The sequence below is a fragment of the Ornithodoros turicata genome, chromosome 6, assembly GCF_037126465.1.
Source record: "Ornithodoros turicata isolate Travis chromosome 6, ASM3712646v1, whole genome shotgun sequence".
NCBI classification, from domain to species: Eukaryota; Metazoa; Arthropoda; class Arachnida; order Ixodida; family Argasidae; genus Ornithodoros; species Ornithodoros turicata.
The window spans coordinates 65,597,435-65,618,296 of record NC_088206.1 but is presented as its reverse complement, the minus strand read 5'-3'; the positions used below and the strand labels follow the sequence as shown (position 1 = coordinate 65,618,296).

At 46.5% G+C, this 20,862-nt stretch overlaps 2 protein-coding genes across 7 annotated transcripts in view; both read right to left on the bottom strand.

Moving 5' to 3' along the window:
• Positions 1 to 5,003: 5,003 nt before the first annotated feature.
• On the bottom strand, positions 5,004 to 16,667 carry LOC135397068 (uncharacterized). Of its 5 annotated transcripts, XM_064628399.1 has the most exons (12): positions 16,479 to 16,667; positions 16,258 to 16,348; positions 12,175 to 12,307; positions 9,674 to 9,875; positions 9,363 to 9,466; positions 9,096 to 9,301; positions 8,352 to 8,520; positions 7,750 to 8,022; positions 7,130 to 7,274; positions 6,570 to 6,652; positions 6,326 to 6,503; positions 5,004 to 5,155 (listed from the first exon to the last, which is right to left on the bottom strand). In XM_064628399.1, exons 1-12 carry the CDS (start codon positions 16,501 to 16,503, stop codon positions 5,028 to 5,030), a joined length of 1,737 nt encoding a protein of 578 aa, XP_064484469.1. In that variant the 5' UTR covers positions 16,504 to 16,667; the 3' UTR covers positions 5,004 to 5,027. The 5 variants fall into 5 exon arrangements, with proteins under 5 accessions (XP_064484469.1, XP_064484472.1, XP_064484474.1 ...); XM_064628402.1 differs by lacking the exon at positions 16,258 to 16,348 and having other exon boundaries at positions 12,175 to 12,336; positions 16,479 to 16,663; XM_064628404.1 differs by lacking the exon at positions 16,258 to 16,348 and having other exon boundaries at positions 16,479 to 16,663.
• Positions 16,668 to 20,306: 3,639 nt separating this feature from the next.
• The window catches only part of LOC135397069 (uncharacterized), a 123,339-nt gene continuing 122,783 nt past the window's right edge, over positions 20,307 to 20,862 (bottom strand). For both annotated transcript variants that reach the window (XM_064628406.1, XM_064628405.1), the window contains exon 11: positions 20,307 to 20,462. In XM_064628406.1, coding sequence (XP_064484476.1) covers positions 20,329 to 20,462 — 134 coding nt within the window. In that variant the 3' untranslated portion in view covers positions 20,307 to 20,328. The remainder of the gene's footprint in view (positions 20,463 to 20,862) is intronic.

Sequence of the window (20,862 nt, the reverse complement as noted above, 5' to 3'; positions counted from 1 at the left end):
CGAACGATTCAAGATCACTCTCGCGTACGCAGGGGCACGAAACAACAGATCAAGTACGTACTAACGAATGAAACGTTATTCCCGTGACAGAGCTGCTTTTCGTGGAACGACAGCCACAGCTGTCGTAGGAACACGTTAACACAACATTGTTTCCGCAATGGTGCTCACATTTTTAGAGTAAATGGCTTTGGAAAGGCATAAAAGCACGGAAAGCACCACGAGCAACGAAGCGTTGTTAAACCGAAACTTTAGATAGGATCACGTGGTGGACAGCAAGTAATGGCGGTCTTGACACGAGTGACCGCAAGAGGGATCCCACGGAAATCTGTTCGAAACGGTCGCTCTTGTGTATCCTTCCTCCAAGTATGACATATTTCGACATTTTATACACTGACTGTCTCTCCTATAGCTTCGAGTCTTGCAGTTTCGCTGCAATAAACCGCTTTGTGTGTTTGACTCCTTTATGAGTAATTTGGCATTTCCGCGGCAGGAACTCGGCTAGATTTCAGAAGTGAAATTGATGACCGAGCACTTGCGATGAGCAGTCTTTACGCACAACGCTGAATAGTGACCGCAACGGCAAGACACAAACGACGAAACGGTATAACGGCATCAGCACGTCGAACCCTAATAGGATACTGTGGCGTTATCTAATCTACAAGTGGCGGGATATCGAACATTCCAGGTGCAACACCAGAAAGAAGCACAGTAAGCTCCGAACTATACAACCTTCCGATTTCGCCATGATTACGAAGGCCGCTGGAAACAACCGTGAGAGAAGTCAGCACGCTTCAGGCTTCCCAGACGGTGCAAAAAGATCATTGTGCTCCTCATATATGCACTGATGTTTGCGACGGAGTGGATCGCAAGGGCGGATGGTTTGGCATCTGCTTATGGGTGGAATGGCATGCAGGCTACGTTGGATTCATATATGTTTTGTTACCAGAAGACACGCAGGCAGACAATATCTTCATCGAGGCGCAGTTGAGATCGCAACTGGGCCGTGAGCACTGCTTTTCTTTTTATTTATTTATTATTTCTAAATTTTATTTATTTATTTATTTATTTATTTCTGGAATAGCAAGCCGATATCTCGTTTGGCTGACCATTCCCCCGTTTTTTTTTGCCTTTTCGTCTAATAAATATATACCCCCCCCCCCCCCCCCCCCCCAATGAGTACTAAGTGTGGAAGATGATGGCTCAACATGCGTACCCGTTGTAAACGTCTCTTCTCACGACCTTCGTTTCTAAGCATTCTTTAATGCGTTGTACAAGGCTGTTCTTGCATTGAAGAAGATACCATCGTTACATATACGGTAGCCGAAGAATGGAAAACTACGTCTGTTAACGGTTCCAGAGCCGTGTGTCGGAGATTTCCGGCGCGCGTCAACAGAACCCCAGGTGGTTGAAATTATCTGCAGTGCTGCCCTGCCGCACGTGCGCCATGTCGCCACACAAATAGGCTGACTCACCTTACGTGTAAGGTGAAATAATAAGGTGAATTAATTAATTATAATAATTAAATACTAACTATTAATAATATTAATAAGCAAGCTAATTTCGTCAAGCGCTAATAATATGGGAGAAGCCGTTTCCGACGAAGATCGTGAAGATGATCGTGGCAAAATTTTCCCGAACCATGGGTGTAGACACCAAGTTTTTAAACCACAGTTTGGGTGTATGTGGGTGTTCGTGGGTTTTTGCTGCTGAACTACTTGTGTGTTTTATGACAACTCTACGTTTGCAATCGTTTTTGTCGGAATCATCATCATCGTCGTCATCGTTCCAAGAGTTTTGCACCAATGTAACTGGTGCAACTCAAGGGGAATTTGCTGGTCCCACGACATAGTGAGGCGGAAATCTCCACTATATTTTTCCATCAAATCAATCAATCAATAAAATATGAACTACCAAATTCCACTCCACTCCCAAACCACTATTAATTCCAACTCCAACCAACTCCAACCAAATTCCACTGCTTCGATTTTTTGGACGCACAGCCAACCTAATCCTAACCCAGCCCAGCCTAACTAAATCCAATCCCGCACGTTCCACCGAGATGTGTCGGATGTTGTCGACGTTGTAGAAGCAAACCGTACTCCCAACCCGGCAGTGTGGAAGCAAAGCGTTCGTCTACGCCGAAAAGCGAAGATCCTCCATGTTACCAGTCACCTCGGGCGTACCGCAAGGGTCAGTCTTGGCCCCGCTGTTGTTGCTCGTTTACATCAACGATATAACTAATGGCACCCGTGTTAATGTCAAACTCTTCGCTCACGATTTCATCCTGTACACGAGGGTTAACAGTACAAGAGATCAAGGAGAGCTCCAAAATACTATAGACTCTGTCGTTGCTTGGTGTACTATAGTGGCAGATGTCTTGAATGCGGCAAAGAGTGTGAAGATGAGTATCACTCGCAAAAAGAAGTCGATATTTGACTATACCCCTACAAGATAAAGGACTAAGTACTGGCTTCCATTCAGAGAGTACAAATATCTGGGCGTTATCATTCCAGATGATCATTGCTGGGACCGTCATCTTCACACCATAATAGGTAGGGCTAACCAGAGGCTGTTTTATCTGAGAAGGACCTTGAAAGACTCAAATCGTACCTCTAGGCAACTTGCTTATGTAACACTTTTCCGCTCTGTCTTAGATTATGCCTCAGTAGTATGGTTTCCCGTAACTAACAGCGCAATACAGGGCATAGAAAAAGTTCAGAGAAGGGCTCCTCGTTTTATATCTAACCAGTTTTCTCGTAGGCCTTCCCTCCCTCGAAGTGAGAACCAAAATTCAGCGCTTAAAGTTACTTTGGAGTGTCTGCTATGACCAAACCTGTATCCAGGCGAATAAAGATGTACGTTTTTCTCAGCGGGGTAGTTCACGTCTGAAACACACAAAGCACATCGAGCAATATAGGTTCCGTACTAACTGTCTGAAGAATTCGTTTTTTTCCTCTGACCATAGATGCCTGGAACCACTTACCCGCGGATGTTGTTGCATGTGACACCTTGCCATCTTTCGTTGAGCCTGTCACCAGCCTGTTTCTTTTTTTCATTTTTTTTTCAGGTACACAGCAACTCATAAAACACAGTCATTTCTATTTTTTTCTTCGTTTTTAGCAACTAGTTTTAGATAATAAAGAGTGTTCCTTCTACTTTTATGTATTTCTTCTTTCTTTCCTTTTGCCAAAGATGTTCCAATGATATGTACTTAGGGAATGCCCTCCTTCTACGGCATTATGCCAGAAGTATCACAAATAAATAAAATAAATAAATAAAAAGCCAAACTGCAACGATTGTTGCACAGAGTTGCCATAAAGCGTGCAACTCGTAAACACGTCACCCAATCCTCAAACTGAACGCACTTCCGGCAAAGTGAACGTACGTCGTGACACGGTATATTGTGCAAGGTGAACAACAACAACAATAAATGATGACGATGAGTTGGGTGTTTCATCGCGGTGGTGCGGTACCTTACCCTATACTTACCCCATTGCACGTGGAACATTATGTGAAGATGATGAAGGAAGGATGAAAACACAAGAAAGAACTAAAGCGTCTGGAGCAATCCAGTGGACGACAGGAAGTTCATGAACAGGTGAAGATCCCGACGATGGAGCACAGGATCCTCATAGGGGCGAATGAGTGCAGCTAAGGTGAGCGGCCTCTTGCTGATACGGGCAAGCTCATCACACAATATCCGCCTTTGCGGCCAGTAGAGTGAACATTCCATAAGAATGTGCTGGGCGGTCGCCACGGCACCGCAGGTGGAACAGGGGCCCGCGTCACAGCATCTGATCATGCACTTGAATTGCGGGGTGAACGCCACATTGAGCAGGAGTCTACGCAGGAGGGAGGTAAAATGGCGTAATAGACGGGCAGAGAAAGAAAACGACAAATTTGGATCTACCGAATACATGAGAGATTGAGCCGTGATGTCCCGGCGCCATTGCCGCAGAGCCAACGGGTGAAACCATGCAGTTAGTAGGGTCGTTCTGTCACCTCTGGACAGCACAATCGGCACGGCTGTCGGGGACTCGTGGGCAGCCGTTGCTACTCTGTCAGCCTCATCATTGCCTCTTAGACCGCAATGACCTAGAATCAACTGCAGGGATATACGTATGACGACCTTCATCATGTAGACGCTGAACTTGGTGGAAAGTGTCTACTGCGATGGAGGCTAGAGACCCACGAAATCCCATGGATGCCACGCTTTGCAGAGCAGCCCGCGAATCGGTGTAGACACCGCCCATGCACGCGGAGGAAGTTGGGAGATCTGCTGCAGATACAGTAGAACGGCATACAGCTCCGCCTATATTGATGACGTACGATGTGACAGACGATACCCACGTGCGACTGCATAAGATGGGACAAGAAAAGCACACGACGAACCATCCCGTGTGGAAGATCCATCAGTGAAGACGGCGGTGTGGTCAGGATATTTAAGGTGCATCATGTCCGCTGCCAACTGCTGAATAACTAAAGGTGGTACTTGATGCTTTGGAACCTTATAGGGGCCTTATATGCCGGGGACATATAGGGAGAGTCAGGGGAGCGCAAGCGACCACGGAGGCGTTGCGGGAACTGTTGTGTGGATTGTGAACGGAGGAACCTTGGACCTCACTTTCATTAGACACTTGAAGACAGCACTTTGGCTTTGCCGATAAATTTTTGCCAGAAAGAAAGGGTTGACGACGGTGGTGTGTTCTGAGGCGCATGTAATGGTGAATTGTTTCCATCTGCCGTAGGATTTCCATCGGTAGCTCACGGGCTTCGGCTATCACCATTCGAGTTTCCGCGGTTCTCGGAACACCAAGACATATCCTCAGGCTTCGCGCAAGTATACACCGAAGTCGCTGTTCTTGAGTCTGGGAGACGCCATGCAGGACAGGGAGGCTGTACGCAAGTGCAAGGTGCAATGTGAAGATGAGCGTACACCCACAGTCATCTGGTAGTTCGGTCCGTAGAATAAAGCAAACGCCTTTTCTTAGGCTCACTCCTGCTTTCGAGAAAGTATGGTTTTATTTCTATTTCTTCTGGATGGCCGCGTAGGATTCGCGTAATGCTGCTCGTTGCACTTTACCAGTTTCTGTCTTGGGAAGGCGTTCAATAAAATGGCAACCTCCGTGTAGGTGCTTATGTTGAGCGCATTCACCTATGGGAAGAAAGAAAGAGGTGAAAAGTCTTTAAAGATAAATGGGAAGGTCCTGGTTCCAAACCATCCACGGCGAGGCACATAATATCAAGAACAGTGCTGCCACCGTGTAGTAGTATTTTCAAGCATAATACCCCTGTCACACAGGCAGTGTCTAATCAGCGAAACCCCAATAGTCATTAAACATGCACAGAACGCCACCAAGCGTTTAACATGTCAACTTCTGAAAGGCCATAGGGTCCAATGCTCCCTGTGGCAGGCTGACGCGCCACGCGTTTGGCGGCGTTTAGCACATAATTTAATTCACAATCCAATCACAACAGTGCAGCGTGAAGTGTGTTATCCCAAACAAAAATTGAGTGACATATTCGATCACGAGGTACAATCGACAGCGCACCGCCCTGGCTGGAGGGATTCTGGCCGCGCTCATGTGACCTGTTTCTCCAGCCAACCCTCGGATGCCCTGTAGGGGATGGCGTTATGCGTTGGCAAGATTCAGACACTAGACCCATGACCAGTTTTCTTTACGAGAACTTAAGCACATCTCACCGTTATACGACAGCAATTGTTCAGATTTGCGTTCTATATGTCCCTAAACCTTTCATATATTCGCACTCGTGCGCGCTTCAGTCCAGTCTCAATAGTCGATCAGTGCCTTTTCGAGCCGACTTGAAGACATTTGAAGCCCATGAATCCCACTTCCGAAGCACAACAACAACAAATAAATCGTGACTATGACTTGGAGTGGTTCACCACTGGAGAGCAGTACAGTACCCCATTACACGCGAAACATTAGATGTGACATATGAGAATGAAGTTAAAGTTATGTGCAAGTACAACGATTGAGCTGTCCTCCACTAACTGAGTTACGCCGCAAGAAGGACGGTGAAGGAAAAAAAAAACATATGAAAGAAACACCAATGCTCACTGAGACAGAGAGTATGACTCTTCAACGTCTGGAGCAAACCAGTTGACATGAGGAACTGCAGGAACATCAGAAGACATCGACGGTCTTGCACGTGGATCTGACACGTGCCAAGACTTGCACCATGGTTGAATGCCTGTCGGCTAGCAACTTCCGAAGCATGCTTGTAGGATAGCACCACAATGTAGATGCCTCACGCAATCCTTCCTTCTTTCGTGGATATCGATTAACAACGGTTAACTCACGTTTCACGAGTTCTTTCAGTTGTGTCCTCACTGTCTCGACATCTTCATGACTGGAGTCCCTAAGGACAACGAAAGCGGTTGGTGCCTCGCCGTACTGTGGGTCTGGAATTCCCACCACTGCTGCCTCAGCAACAGCTTCATGGCTGAGCAGGACCTCTTCTACCTCCGCCGGCGCCACCTGGGCATAAATATAACATTGCAGAGGACGTGTTGCAAATTGGGAGTGATTAAATTGGCTATTCACCTGGTTATCGAGGCATTTGATCATCTCCTTCAGCCGCTCCACAAAATAGAACCTACCGTCTTTGTCGTAATATGCACAGTCACCTAGAAGGAACAATGGAAAAACATTACGGATGATGTCATCAGTAGTCAAACGAATCAAGCTCCCGTATCTATGGCGGAGAGAGTTTATAAATACAAGGATGTTTGCAATCCCGAAGGAAGAAGAGATTCCTTCATAATATTGACAGCATCACTACACTGTTTTTTATGCCTCCGTCATCGTCGGAGTTCGAAAAGGAATGGTGCACGGCGATTGCTGAACCACTGCTAATGGCATTTTGTTGCCTGTTCGTCGTGTACACATCATTGAGACTAAAATCTAAAAAAAAGATGAGATAAGAACGCGGGAGCTAGCACCGCAGGTTATTATTTGTGCACCAAAAGCTAGGACAGTGAGAGAGACATCTCTCGGCATAAGCGTAGACTACAGCGGGCTCGAGCTCCTTCCGGGCTGCTCACTGATCGGGTGCGTTCACTTTTCTAGGATGAACAACTCACTAGCTAAACCGTGACGCTTACCTGTCCGCAGCCAGCCATCTGCAGATAAAACTGCGGCCGTTGCCTCTGCGTTTTTGTAGTATCCCTTCATGACGTTCGGTAGTTTGATAACCATTTCTCCTCTCTCACCGGGTCCCAGCACCCTTCCAGTCCCGATATCCACAATCTAAGAGAATGCGCGTCATGAATCCGTGTGTGAATTGTGCTCGAGAAAACTTTATGGTGCACGTTCCGGCACATTCCTTCCTGAGAGTGACACGATATCAGCGAATGGGACCGCACGGACTTACAGAGATGTGCCCAGGTAACCTTGTCACCTGTTTGTGAGTCCGTACGGTGCCATTCGCTGCTGTCGAAACTCTCAGGAAGGAATCCACCGGAGCGTTTTCTCTAAACTTTTGTACAGTACTGTACATCATTCTAATGGCTCAACGTTCTTTGTCGCTCTTCCACCAGAAAGGATACGGAACTCCACGCCAACGTTCCAGCTACGGCGAAGCGTAGTTCACCCTGACAGCACACTCTACAGTATTATTATTATACTGAGTTATTTGCAACTAATAGGTTTTACAACGGTACAAACAACAACAAACACTAATTGTGTCAATATGAATATATGATAACATGTCTCTAAGAATTACCTTAATTTGGACATTGACTGCAGGGAAGCCTATGGTACCGTATGCTGTGTCACCGGAGAGGGATCCGCACACCAAGCCGCAGGATTCAGTGAGTCCGTACACGTTCAAGAAGCACGTTAGGTTGAATAGCTTCAAAGCTTTCTTAGCGACGCTTGGAGGGAGGCCACCGCCACCAACAGCAATACTTTTTATGGAGGGCGTCCTGTAGCCGTGACTATCCATAGCATTTACAAATGCTTGCAGTCGCGTTGGAAAGAAAAAGAGTGATGTCACCTGTACGATGGGGACGAAAACGATCTGTAACTTAGTGTCCATAGAGGGCGATAGTGATGGACTGCAATGCATTACATCTGCTAATACTTTCTTCTCATTGTACAAATATCGGTGATCGAACAGATACCACACGTTCTGCACTCGTGCTGACTCTGCGAAATCGCACAGGTCTATGCATGGACAGCAGCACATGTGGTGCTGGGATGTAAGCATGCGAAGATCTTTATCTACATATATTTTGCAGTGTAATATTGTGGTTAATAAAGCCTTATTCCATGCGTATAGTACTTCGTAGATAAGTGAAATAAATATTTTGTTCAGTTACTAACCTTGTGCTTGTTCACTTTGTCGACAAACTCTTTGACACCCATTGTGGGTTGGCCTATCACGGAGGTCACCCCATGGACAATGCGTATCATTGAAGACATGAACCCTGATGCGTGCGTGATTGGTTCCCAATTGAGGGTAACGTCTTCTTTGCTGATTTCATAGCTGTGTCTGCGAGAAGTGAACAATTCCCTCTCTAAGCTCTCACGTCTCTTTGTCGACCCACATGATTTTGGAACTGCACTTTTGCGTAGAGATAAATCATACTAAACAGAACAAAGCCTTATTGCTTCTGCTGACTCAACGACGAATATTGAAACTGAAAAGTAAACGCTGCTCTCCCCTTGGTTTCGACGCGGTTTGTCATATTTTTTCTGAGTTCTGCTCGTCGTCATCGGTGACCAATGCCCGCACGCAGTAGGATTTCTTCGAAAAAGTACTTCGAGTGCAGTCCTGACGAAGAGATTGCACGACAACACATGACAACATTCCTTTGGAAGTCTCTGAAGTATTCCAAGATACTACTGAAGACCATGTATGCGAAATAAGTCATGTTCTACTGAAGCAATCGCCTTGCAAATGAACCTGAGAATTGAGAGACCCCCATTTCCGTTACAGAATTCGTTTTACTGCACACGCTATGGTTAGATGTAGCATAGCGTATCCTCACATCCTCCGGTGCAGATAAAAGGAGTGAAAAACTTGAGAACTCTGTTGCAGTGAATGTATTATCTCCTAGTACTTACAGTGACTGAACATGACAGCCCACCAGTCCATAATGTGTTACTTGAACACCTTTTGGCAATCCTGTGGTCCCAGACGTGTAGATAAGGGCCACGACTTCTTCCTTGGGGTTTTCTACATCCACGAGCTTAAAAGTAGACTCTGCTACGCCCTCTTTGAACTGTTCTACGGAGAAGAATCCATCGACGGCTTCCATTGATAGAACAGCCTGCAGGTAAGAAGGTATAAATTATGGGATACCTAGAAGGAAGGCGTCTTACAGCGCATACCTTTAGTTTATGCTTATCTTTCACTTGGGAAACTTTATCCGCGTTCCGACTGTCGGTTAGCACATAGGTAGACTCGCTGTCCGTTAATTGGTACGAGAGTTCTCCTGCAGCAGAAATGATAGTGTAAAGTAGCTCATTTACAGCGCTATAAGAGATAATAGTAATGTTACCGTGTAACAATAATATTCGAGCAATTGGTTTATCCTAGAATACATTTCTTCTCAACATTCTCAGTACTCTCCTTCTCTCCTATTTTTTCTTTACTGCCTTGTCTTTGACTTTTTAATTATCAAAGGCGATAGAATGCTCACGGGGTGTTAGAGATGGCTTGGAGCAGACGACAGTTCCCCCGGCAGCGACAATGCCGTACATGGCTAGCAAGTTTTCGAACTTGTTTCCGACATGTACACACACTCTGTCTCCTTTTCGGAGTCCGATGGACTGGAATCCTGTAGCATACCACTCGATGCTTCTCAGCACTTCATTGAAACTCCACTGGCGGTTTTCTTCTATCTGCGTACATATAGGTATTCATGTACAGGAAGCGCATACGCTACTGAACGAACCAATGAGCCAATCGGGTGTATTCAGTGACGCCACCCCTCTAGGGGACACAAGCAACGTCACCTAAATACACGAAGCCTGTTTAATGCCTCCTCCCACTTCTTCGCATGTGGACATATCGCCTCAGACACCCAAGATGTCCGCCAACCGGCGAATACGATTTTGAAACCCAAGGTGCCTGTTGCTGCCAGGCGCTCCCCGAGCGCCTGATGGTGATACGTCTCCACGGGTGACCCGTGTTGGAATCTGTGCGCCGGCTGTGCTGTCTCTGTTTTCCTCAGACGATTTAAGACAAATGTCGGTACAGTTCCCTGTGAAGTCGGCCCAGGACGCACGGCCCGTCCCCCTTTGCGATAGTCGTGACGGTGCCCGGAAGGGCATGGCCGGCTATACGGCAAGCAGTCCAATCACTGCCACCATCACTACCATCTCCATAGCTACGGCCGCTGAATTAAAGCACGACCGTGATTGACGGACTGTTATTTGTTACGCCGCTTGCTCAAGTGATCAGGCTTTGCACCTGGGTGGCGTTGACTTTACGCTCCTAAACGGATGGTGGTGATGATAAAAGGGCTCGCCGTTGTCGGCCTCACGGACGTGGGCAACGTAAAGACTGACGCCCTGGGGAAAGCGCGTCTTGGGCCGACTTCTAAGGGAACTGCGCCGACATAAGTCTGACATGACACACCATAGATTATAGAGGCGCTTCAAGTCAGTTTACGCGGCAACAGTTGCATAAGTGTGCCATCCATTGCCCTAACTCAACCTGAAAGAGATTACCTTGTCTGTTAATGTTGCACGTGGGATGCGGGGTGTTGGGTTACACGTGCAGATGCCCTTTGTTATCAATCCATGTATTCCTAGTTTGTTGCAAGTTCATTTCAGGTTTCTACTGTGTTGCGATTGGTTGGGTGCTCTCTTTTTTCTGTATATATTTGTGTCCTCCCATTAAACTTCTGCTAGTTGCGAGTCTGCATGTCTCCTGTCGTATTTGTTTAACCTACCTGTCCGCGCGCGTCTCTTGCTGCAATTGCAGTCAAGTATGTTCTAACTACCCCGCTACAACCCGCTTGTTCACCACATAGCACGCTGAGGGTCAACCATTGCACAGAATGATAGTGTTGTCACTTCTGATTTGTAGAAGGCGCAAGGCGTACACACTTGCGCAAAGAAGGCGCAGTGCACTTGCCACAAAAAGGTGTTCACCTCCCGTTTTTACAAATCAGGGGGCCGAACGAAATCATTCGAGGTTTCGGTTGGCTAAGAGGGTACTATGCGGTGAAGTTTTGAGAGCGTATAGCTCTAAAGGGGCGCGGCACGATCAAGGCCCGACGAAGTTTACTTCCGTTTTCGTTGCCAAGTGCTACTTAGGGAACTATTGTTGTTGAAAACGTTGGAAATTACTGGGATATGGTACAAACAATCTTCACACGGTGTAGGAACTTAGACACACCATATGAACGTCGGATACGACGACGGCGAAGGTCTTCAGGGACAAGACATACATGATGGCGGCAAAAACGCTAGCGACTCTGGCGCCCCTTCGCGAGTGACGTCATGTAAATGCACTCCACAGGCTTCATGAATACAGTCGTGCCAACACTTCTGATGCTAGGAACGTCAGAGCGCGATTTTCGGGCTTCGGTTTCCGTTCTACGTCGGGAGGCTGCCGGCAGATGTGATGAGGGGACCGGAAATGTTGCCAGACTCGAGGGAGATTTTGCATCCGATGACGCCATGATTCTCAAAACTAGAAATCAATTTTGTGATACTTCGGCGTCATACAGAGAGAGAACATTTCGGAAGAATACTGTATGATACAGGAAGACTGCAATGAAGTAAGCGGCATAGAGTCTCGAATACACAAGGGTTAGTTATTTGTAGTACATTTGATAGGCTGATCTGATCTGATAGGCTGATCTTCTTGAGTTTCATGAGACATATGTAAGGACAAGAACGGAACGAAGTGGACACACGAAGACTTAGACTTCGTGTCAATTTCCTTCGGTCTCTATCCTCCCGTTTCTTCCCAAACTCAAGGAAGTGTTGCCTCTCCTAGGGTTTTTCCTTCTTTTTTTTTTTCACGCAAGTTAATGACGTCGCGTTCAGACATCAACAAAGACTGCCTATAATACTGCTAAACAACGTAAGAGCTACAGTCACAGACCTACAGACCGCATATGCTGACAGCGACAGCAAGGCACGAGAGAGTGGTCTTGACATAGTGGAGACAAAATGTACCACTTACCGCCGCTACCTTATCTCCGTGCTTCTGGACATGGCTCTTGAAGAAGGAGTACAGAGGTACCTCCGGGATCAAGACGTCGCGTTGTGGTGAATAGACGATGCCGTCCTCGATCTTCGCTTTCATGTCTGTCGTGCTTCAGGTCGTGGCGACATTAAAGGTTAACTGCTTTGAACCATTGTTATTGAAACCATCGAGCGTTGTTAAACAGCATCTTTACTGAACAGATATCTCAACGAAGATCGAATACCAGAACACCTCGAACAATACGGGCAGCATTCCAAATATCTCCTGTACCTCGCACTGGATTCTGCATGCACTTTTATTAAGAATAGTAAAGCGCCACGAATAAGTGTTCAATTTGCATACAATACTGGGTGTCCCAGCAAACTGCGAACTTATTTTTTTTTACTATATTAAAATAAAATTTCCGTATTTCCACCAATGGTGACACGTTTAACGGGGATGGGCCCACCTATGGGGGCATCAGAAAATTCCTTGTTCGTCGTATTATAGTGAATTTGCACGAATCAACTTTTCAATTATTAGGAATAGAGGCTCGGTTGAAATGTAATATTGGTAGATCTTGTTCCTCTGATGCCACTGATGCCTCGGATTCGAAATCGGTCCAACCGTTGCTACACAGTCCTCTGGCGAAAACCCACGAGTTTTTTTTTTTTTTTTTCGGGCCCGCAGACGCACGCGTTTCCCTCGCTTTATCATGTGATAGAGGCAGGGGCATTGCGCTGCAAGTGCAGCGTGGAAATATTTTAGACAATAGGAATATGAGAACGTGTACAATGCTGAACAAAAGTTTACGGACACGGTCCGCCGGCGCATTCCTCCCTCAGAGTGACGCGCTAGCAGCGAATGGGACCTAGAGTCACTAAATGGAGAGCAGAGTAGCGAGACAGACAGAGAGAGAGAGAGAGAGGCGAGACAATGTGTGGCGCTACTAGAGTCAACAACACGATGGACGATAACACGTTCTTAACAGTAGACGATAAGATTCTGGCTGGATAGAGAAACTGGCAATGTCAAGAACGGAGGGAAACTTCGGAATGATCGACGAAAAAATTGCTGCACATCGTAGTTGGTGCACAACATCCACGGTATATACCTGCCATTTACTTCGTTTTTTTTCTCGTGTGACGAATTATGCCTCAAATAGACGAGCAATCAAACCGAAGCAGGAGTACGTGGAGAGGAGTCGCAGAAATTTTCCCTTCCGAAGGCCAACGCGTTACGTCACCCTGCATTGAGCGGACAAGTAGTATATACTACGCCGGTCGTAGCCGCTGTTGTTACCCAGGCAGCACAATGTACTGAAAGTCGAGTGCAATAGGGGTGGACGGGTAGGTGGAAGGCCTTGAACACACTCGTGAAACTAAAGGACATCGATAAGACACATACCGTCCACCCCTATTGCACTCGACTTTCAGTACATTGTGCTGCTTGGGTACATTCCCGGAACAAAACAATGGACGAAGATTGGGGATCAGATCACTCAGGCACAGACGGAAAGAAACAGCAGTCATCTGCTTTCCTTTAGAGTCAGAAAACAGTTCAGGAACGGTATGACTAATGCACGGTGACGTTCGCCGAGCAGAGAAAGAAAGAAAGAAGTATTTCCATCGACGCCCGGTGGGAGCAAGACTTTTTCAAATTTCGAAAATCATTTTTATCATTGTACCTTCGCTTTCAAGTGAGATATTTCACAAGTGTGTTCAGTTCGTGTAAATGATTGTGGGAGTACGGCAAGCTTGAAATCGATTTGGTTCTGAAGACAAAAGTGCTGCTACGCCTACTAAACGCGTCCCAAACGCAGTTGGGAAAATCATGACTCGTGTCCGGCGAGACAATGTGTGGCGCTACTCACGACACGACACGACACGAGTCAACAACACGATGGGCGAAAACAAACTCTTAACAATAGGCGATATAAGACTCTGGCTGGATAGAGATACTGGCAATGCCAAGAACGGGGATTATGCCACTTAATGTACTTCAATACCAACTCCTCACACTGTACAGCAGACAGCTATGGAGGCAAGATGAAGAAAATATGTGAACATATAAGCTTCAGTGCATTGTTTTGAAGAATGTTCACTTTCTTCACTTCTTAATGGAGCGCACAAATAGGCGTTGACATGAAGTCTTTCGTTTGAGCCTCTTGCCTACGCCACATGCGAAGAGCTTCTGCTTGCAATATTACACGCGCCACTGGCGGGAGGTTTAGTATAACGTTGCGTCAGACAAAACGCAAATTGTTATTGCTCCACCTGGTAAACAAAATACGACTGCTACTTCAGTACACCCAAGCGAGCAGAGCTGCTGCTTTATTAGAGGTGGGCCCGAAACACGCAAAGCACTTTGCGCGCAAACTTTCGACAGTATAGCACAAACACGCAAACTTTCCTGAGTAGCGCGCACACGCCAGCTGCGGATCCAGACCCTCAGTTTGGAGGGAGGGGTTTCTTTCTCGGAGCGTGTAGTGGAGGAGGAGGAGGAGAGAGAGGGGGAAATTCAATGTATATTCTGACGTTTTGAATCCCTCGCCTCATTTGATCCACAACTGGTGGACGCAATGTTTGCGTTCGCAGTGAGCCCACTGTGCATCCGCCATATCCTTGCACACGCAAAGCTCTGGCATTACGCTTTGTTCTGTGAACATCCCGCAATTACATCCAATTGGGACACTTTAAGTTACAGATACAATTAGCCAGGATAATTGAGCATTTTAAAATATTTTACTGCGTAAATTCTAATATGCGGCGCACACCACACCAAAAATGAGCCGCATCTTCTAATTATGAACTTGGTGGGCGCAAGCTAGGAGTATTTCATTCGAACATTTTTCCGGTTACTTCTTGCGGACAGGATAGAATACGAGAGAAAACTAAACAAGTCCAACCCACTAACGTGTTCTTAAACCACGCGTATTTTCATTTTCAGTAGGAAGCGTATATCGTACCTGCGGGATTCTGTAGCGATTAATCCAACCAGTCCGTCCGCGTCAGACAGTCCGGACGAGCCACACAGTGGTGATCCGCTCTAACGTCCTCCTGTCCTTATCTTTGAGCGAATCATTTTATGAATCACGAGAGTCAAAAGATAAGCTCTGGCAATAGCCACTTCGGCTATCGACGCTAAACACTTTATCGGATTACCCACTGTGTTTGTAACCAACGCACAGCTGAGGCGAATACCGGCACCGGAAAGGGTAGTCTTTTTTTTTATGGCGTGTTAGTGCCGCGAAGCAACTGTGGCTATGAGCGGCGTACAGACGTGGACAGATGGAGTGAGGACAGCAGGAAGGAATGTGGGACAGGGGGATTAGTATGCGTCCTGGGCCGACTTCAGGGGGAACTGTGCCGACATTCGTCTGGAAACTCTTCGGAAAACCCAGGGAAAAACCTCAGACAGCACAGCCGGCTGTAGGATTCGAACCCACCACCTCCCAGTCTATAACACGACCTTGGTTACCACCAACGACCGGACGCCTTAGTCCGATGATTAGTACAGAGGTTCGAGCCATCCGAAGTTGAAATATCCGAATTCCGCGCTAAACGACAAGAAAGTATGCGCTCTTCCACACGAAAAATATTGCTGCTTTCCTCCTCGAAGCATCGATATTGAGAGCAGAACAAACTTCTGCACGACACTCGACGATTATATACGTCCGCGTGTTGGACATGGACCTCTTCTATGCCACGGATATCACTCAGCAAACCCCTCCAAAACAAGTATACGAAAAGTACGTGGTACTCCACTCGCGTGGAGAGAATGTGATCCGTAGGAAGCTACGGAGAATAAACTATCTCAGGTTCACGAAGAAGCGGGTGGCAGCGTAGCATAGGATCTGTCAGCACACATCTACAGGCCCAGCGGGAGAAAAAGCAAAAAGAAACCAACGTTGTCATTTTACGTCTGCAAGTGCGAAATTCCCGGGTTTTCTTTCTTTTTCTCTTCTTTTGTTTTTTGCCACGACCCAAAAACAGAAAGAAAGTCATATATGTCGCATTTTTCCTCGAGAGATAAGACTCCATGAGCATTCATTCCGAGCTAGCAAATTCTACTTTGTACCAGTTCATCAACGCAAGCAGCCCAATGTAGTGAAAGCAGTGTGCGATAGGAGTTGACGGGTAGGTTGAAGGCCTTGAGCACAGTCCTGAAACTGAAGAACATTGATAAGACACATACCGTGCACCCCTATTGCACTCGGCTTTCATTACATTGTGCTGCTTGGGAAACGAGCCTTTGAGATAGCACATCGTATCTCGGAATAACGTATAAATAATACTTACCTACAGGTTGGGCGCTAACACGCATAAGCGTACATCCGTCTATGCGTTGCGAACTTGATTCTGCTGCTCACAATCAAACGTGCGATGACGTTTTCTGAAACGTCCGCAGTGACCTTGGCTGCATGGCGTCACGCCGTAGCTCACGCGGTATTAAAGGATAGACTCGCTTCAACTACTTGAACGGCGTGTGGAATGATTATTGCTATTTCCTTGTGTGCCCTTGACAACGGAACCAGGAGAAGCACCTCTCTCTTTGCCTTTGTTTTGTGTTGCCGGAGAAAATAACAGACGACTGACACGACACAGTGCCGTGTATTAAAAAGGAGTCTGGCCATTAATGGGACGCGAGGGGGATGCTCTGTCGGTTCTCCAGGCCACTATGGCCTCGACAACTGACACAGCCTCACCCTCACGACAACACCGATAGTGAGAATAGCCCCGACGTATTCATATGGTTGCGCTGCGGTACCGAACAGAAGCGCACCATGCTTTCGGTACCGTAATTACGACAGGAAAAAGTACGTAGGGCGTCAGAACTACATGCACTCGGAACGCTTCGCGCGTTCTCTTATCCTCACTGCACAGCGGTGGACTTGCCCACCATCGTTGTAACTACCCTCAAGCGGGTGCCTTTGGCAATGCTGCCATTTTGTCCTGGTCGCACGTCATAGAAAACGCCATTCTGAGGTCATGTGACTTTGATTACATCTCGTTTTGGCGCTTACCGACATATCTCCGTCGTCATAAAACCAAGAGATGAACATATTATTTTGCCAGCGTAAACTATGCGGTGCTTCTTCCGCAAACATGTTAGCCCATTTCTCCTTAGTTTAGGTACATCGCAACGGTTCAGTGAGTCTTAACGCGCGGCCGTCATCGCATCTTTGGAAGTCGTCAACAGTACGGGCCTTATGTGCAACACTGCGCGTTTTACTGCGAGATTATCGAACAAAAATAATTACCGTGATCGAAAGATATCCACAACGTCGCGCAGAAACAACAACCGCATTGTTTACAAATGGTTTGGCCGCGGATCACGGGCGTCGCCATCTTTAAGGTCACGTGTGCCTTGACGTTTGCTTTGATGTGCGACCAAGACCTGTCCAGGATGCATTGCGTTCGCCCAGCACGCTTTCGTCTACGGAGCAATACATTGAGTGCCACCCCTGTGCCTCACTATTTGTGCGATCAACGCGAGACCTTCAGCTTGTTCTCGAAGCCAATACGTGAGGCTCCACCCACTTTTTGAGGTATCTAGCCTATCAAAGGTCGAAATATACGGTTGTCTGTTATTACATCCATCCAGTACTTATACCTCACGCTTATTTACTGTCTGCCACCATTTTGGGGGAAATTGACGGCTTTGGATTGAAACGGATATCACTGGTGACAGACCAAAACGACGGATTTCACGCCCAGGTTTATCAACGCCATCTGCACGGAGAGATGCATATTGGGAAGACTCAGCAGAAACAGTTGCTGGCAGAAGTGATTGGCCAGGAGAGCGGTAAAACCACTTCTTCGTAGCAGACGGCTACCGATATGAACTTTTAAATCACGTAATGTAAGTAGATTGAATCAAAAATGCGCAAAGATGTATGTATCAATAAAATTAAACGATATAATACAAAATATTACGTATCAGGTGCGTGCTTCTTGCTATTTTTTTTGGGGGGGGGGATCGCGGTCTTAACGAAGCCTAACGTTACCGCCGAAACACCACATTTTCGCGTAAATAATGATCAATGGCGGAGCGAAAGTTGAAGCTGATTTTGAAGATGCGTACATGAGGATATATATTCACAGTATGAAATTGAAGCAGTCTGTGAAAATTTTTTGTCACGGAATCTCCGCCTCGCCGTTCCAAGCACCATCCTCCATTTCGGAGAAATTTTGGTGTCATGGCGGCCTCCATGGAAAACGGCAACCAATGAAATGGTCCAAGTTTGATTGACAGGTCGAGTCTCTTTCTTAGGCTCCTCCTAATGGCCATACTCCCTTTTAATACACGGCACTGACACGAGACATTCAGGAACACAACCTTGCGGCAAGAGCGTCAACTACTGCGACTCATAATTTAATTGAACAGTACATAAAAAATCGAAACTGGCTACTCTTCTAGCAGTTTTGATTCTGTACATATGTTGAGCGTGGGTTACCTATTTCTGTATAAGCGAGCCATTCGTTTACAAGTGATTGTGGTAAGAACTCGTTACCACTACCCCCCAAGTGGTCACGAATCCTGATAGTACTTCCCAAATGATACTTCACATGCCTCGTCTTTTTCGGACTACCACTGCTTCATAGATTGTCATGCATTATTCTATCACTACCGACGGTCATTTATGACATTTCATAACCATTTTCATTATGACTTTCATTACTATTTTTGAGATACGGGTCATGACTCGACTTTATGCGACTCCCGCTGCTTCACGCAGTGTCATATAGTGTTTTAGGACTGCCGATTTTTATGACATGCTATGACTATTTTCATAATGCGGGTAACGGGTCCACTTTGTGCGACTACCACTGCTTCATAGTTTCATGCAGTGTTTTATGACTACTGACGGCCATTATGACATCCCATGACTATTTTCATGATACGCGTCACGATTCCACTTTATGTGACTACCACTGCTCCATGAATATTTTCATTGTACGGGTCAGCATCGGACTTTATGCGACTACTACTGCTTCATGTCATAGAGTGTTTGACTGGTAACGGACATTGTAACATTTCATGACTATCTCATGATACGGGTCATGACTCGAGTTTATGCGACGACTAGTGCTTCTAACGGACATTGTGACATTACGTGACTATTTCACGATATGTGCCATGAATCAATTTTATGTGGTACCATCGATCGCTTAAACAGTGTCATAGCGTTTTATGACTACCATTGCTGCTTTCATGATACGGGTCATGAGTCCTCTGCACGCGACTACCGCTGCTTCATGCAGTGTCACTGCATATGAGAGGAGGTGGTGCGAAGCACCTATAATCGTGTTCAACTTAAGAAGGAAAAGAAATGTAGTCCGTCAGCGCTCAAAATATTACTGCGCCGCAGATAGGGTGGCTGGGCACAAAGACGTCGCTCTCCCTCCTCCGCCTGATAACGTAATCCATCGCACTCACTCTGCTTCCGTATTGGCTGTTAGGACTGGCGGCATGATACTACGCGAGCTCTCCACCATGGTGGCGCTGCATTATGGTGTCTGGCAGAGCCGTATATTAAAAGCCGTATATTTATATATGACTCTGGTGTCTGGTTATCTCCAACGCCGTATGTAGATTACGGACTAGATCTCTTTTAAGGCGACCTCACTTCTTAAGAAAGTCTGTGGGAAATTTTCGTTCGCGGGGTTCTCGTAGACGTCGCTAAATTTCTACACCAAACAGGTACACGTGGGTTCTTCTCGAGTTCATCTAGGGAATGATATATTTTGAACGCCTGGCTCGATGCACTGATTTAAAGTCGCTTCAATCGGCACACCCGCCTGCACTGTTTGGGCCAAAATGATGTCATTCCCTAGAGTAACAGTCGGGGAATTGATTGCAATCAACAAATTCGACAAGCCTACTGCAGTTTTCCAGATCCCTGCGAATGAAAATAATGGCTTTTTCGTTTTCTAGCATGTTCTGCACGCTGGCGCCGGCTACATTACTTCTTTAAAGCGCAGAAGGAAAGCAAAGCGAAGAAAACAATTTTGTGACACTTTAGCCAACCCTCTCCGAAAGCGAACATTAACTAGACCGCGTGAGTTCACCTCAAGTTGAACACGAGGATAAGGCACTATCACGTTATCACAAACACTACACCGTTCTACTTTAGAAGAAAATTGTTTATTGATTATTTTCATTGGTGGCCATGCGGGCCTGACGTAATGCCGCTCGTTGAACTTTGCCAGTTTCAGTCTTGGGAAGGCGGTCTACGAAATGGATTCCTCCATATAGGTGCTTATATTTAGCACATGCAACTGAAAGAAAGACACGAGTCCTGAAGAAAATAACGTAGAGGCTTGCAAACGCTACTCGAAGACACCTGGAACGAGGTGCAAGAGCTTTACTTTTTTTGTAACAGCGTGCCCTGTCAGGTTGCACATTTGTGGTCGTATAGCGGATACCTCTCTTTGTATGGCGAGGAAACTCCCCATTGATCACCTCATATAATAAAGTTGAAGAAACTAGACAACCTTCATGCTAAGCGATCAGTGAAACGAATGATGTATTTCTCGCGCCAGATGGCCGAGAACATGTGTTCCCAGCGGTGGTGTTCCCGGAAATGTCCCAGCGGGCAGATGTGCGTGGCCTCCCGTTAGGACGGTGCCGGTAGAACTGACTCGCAGGCGCTGTGGCGCCTCTAACACAAAACTCGCG

Bases quoted from the DNA above. Each gene is read 5' to 3' on its own strand.
- LOC135397068 (XM_064628399.1), bottom strand. From the start codon at position 16,503: ATGCGTGTTAGCGCCCAACCTGTAG. The intron at 9,302-9,362 runs GTATGCGCTGTA...TCTTACCTGCAG, and splicing joins AAGATAAGCATAAACTAAAG to GCTGTTCTATCAATGGAAGC. The intron at 7,275-7,749 runs GTAATTCTTAGA...GCATTCTCTTAG, and splicing joins CAGTCAATGTCCAAATTAAG to ATTGTGGATATCGGGACTGG.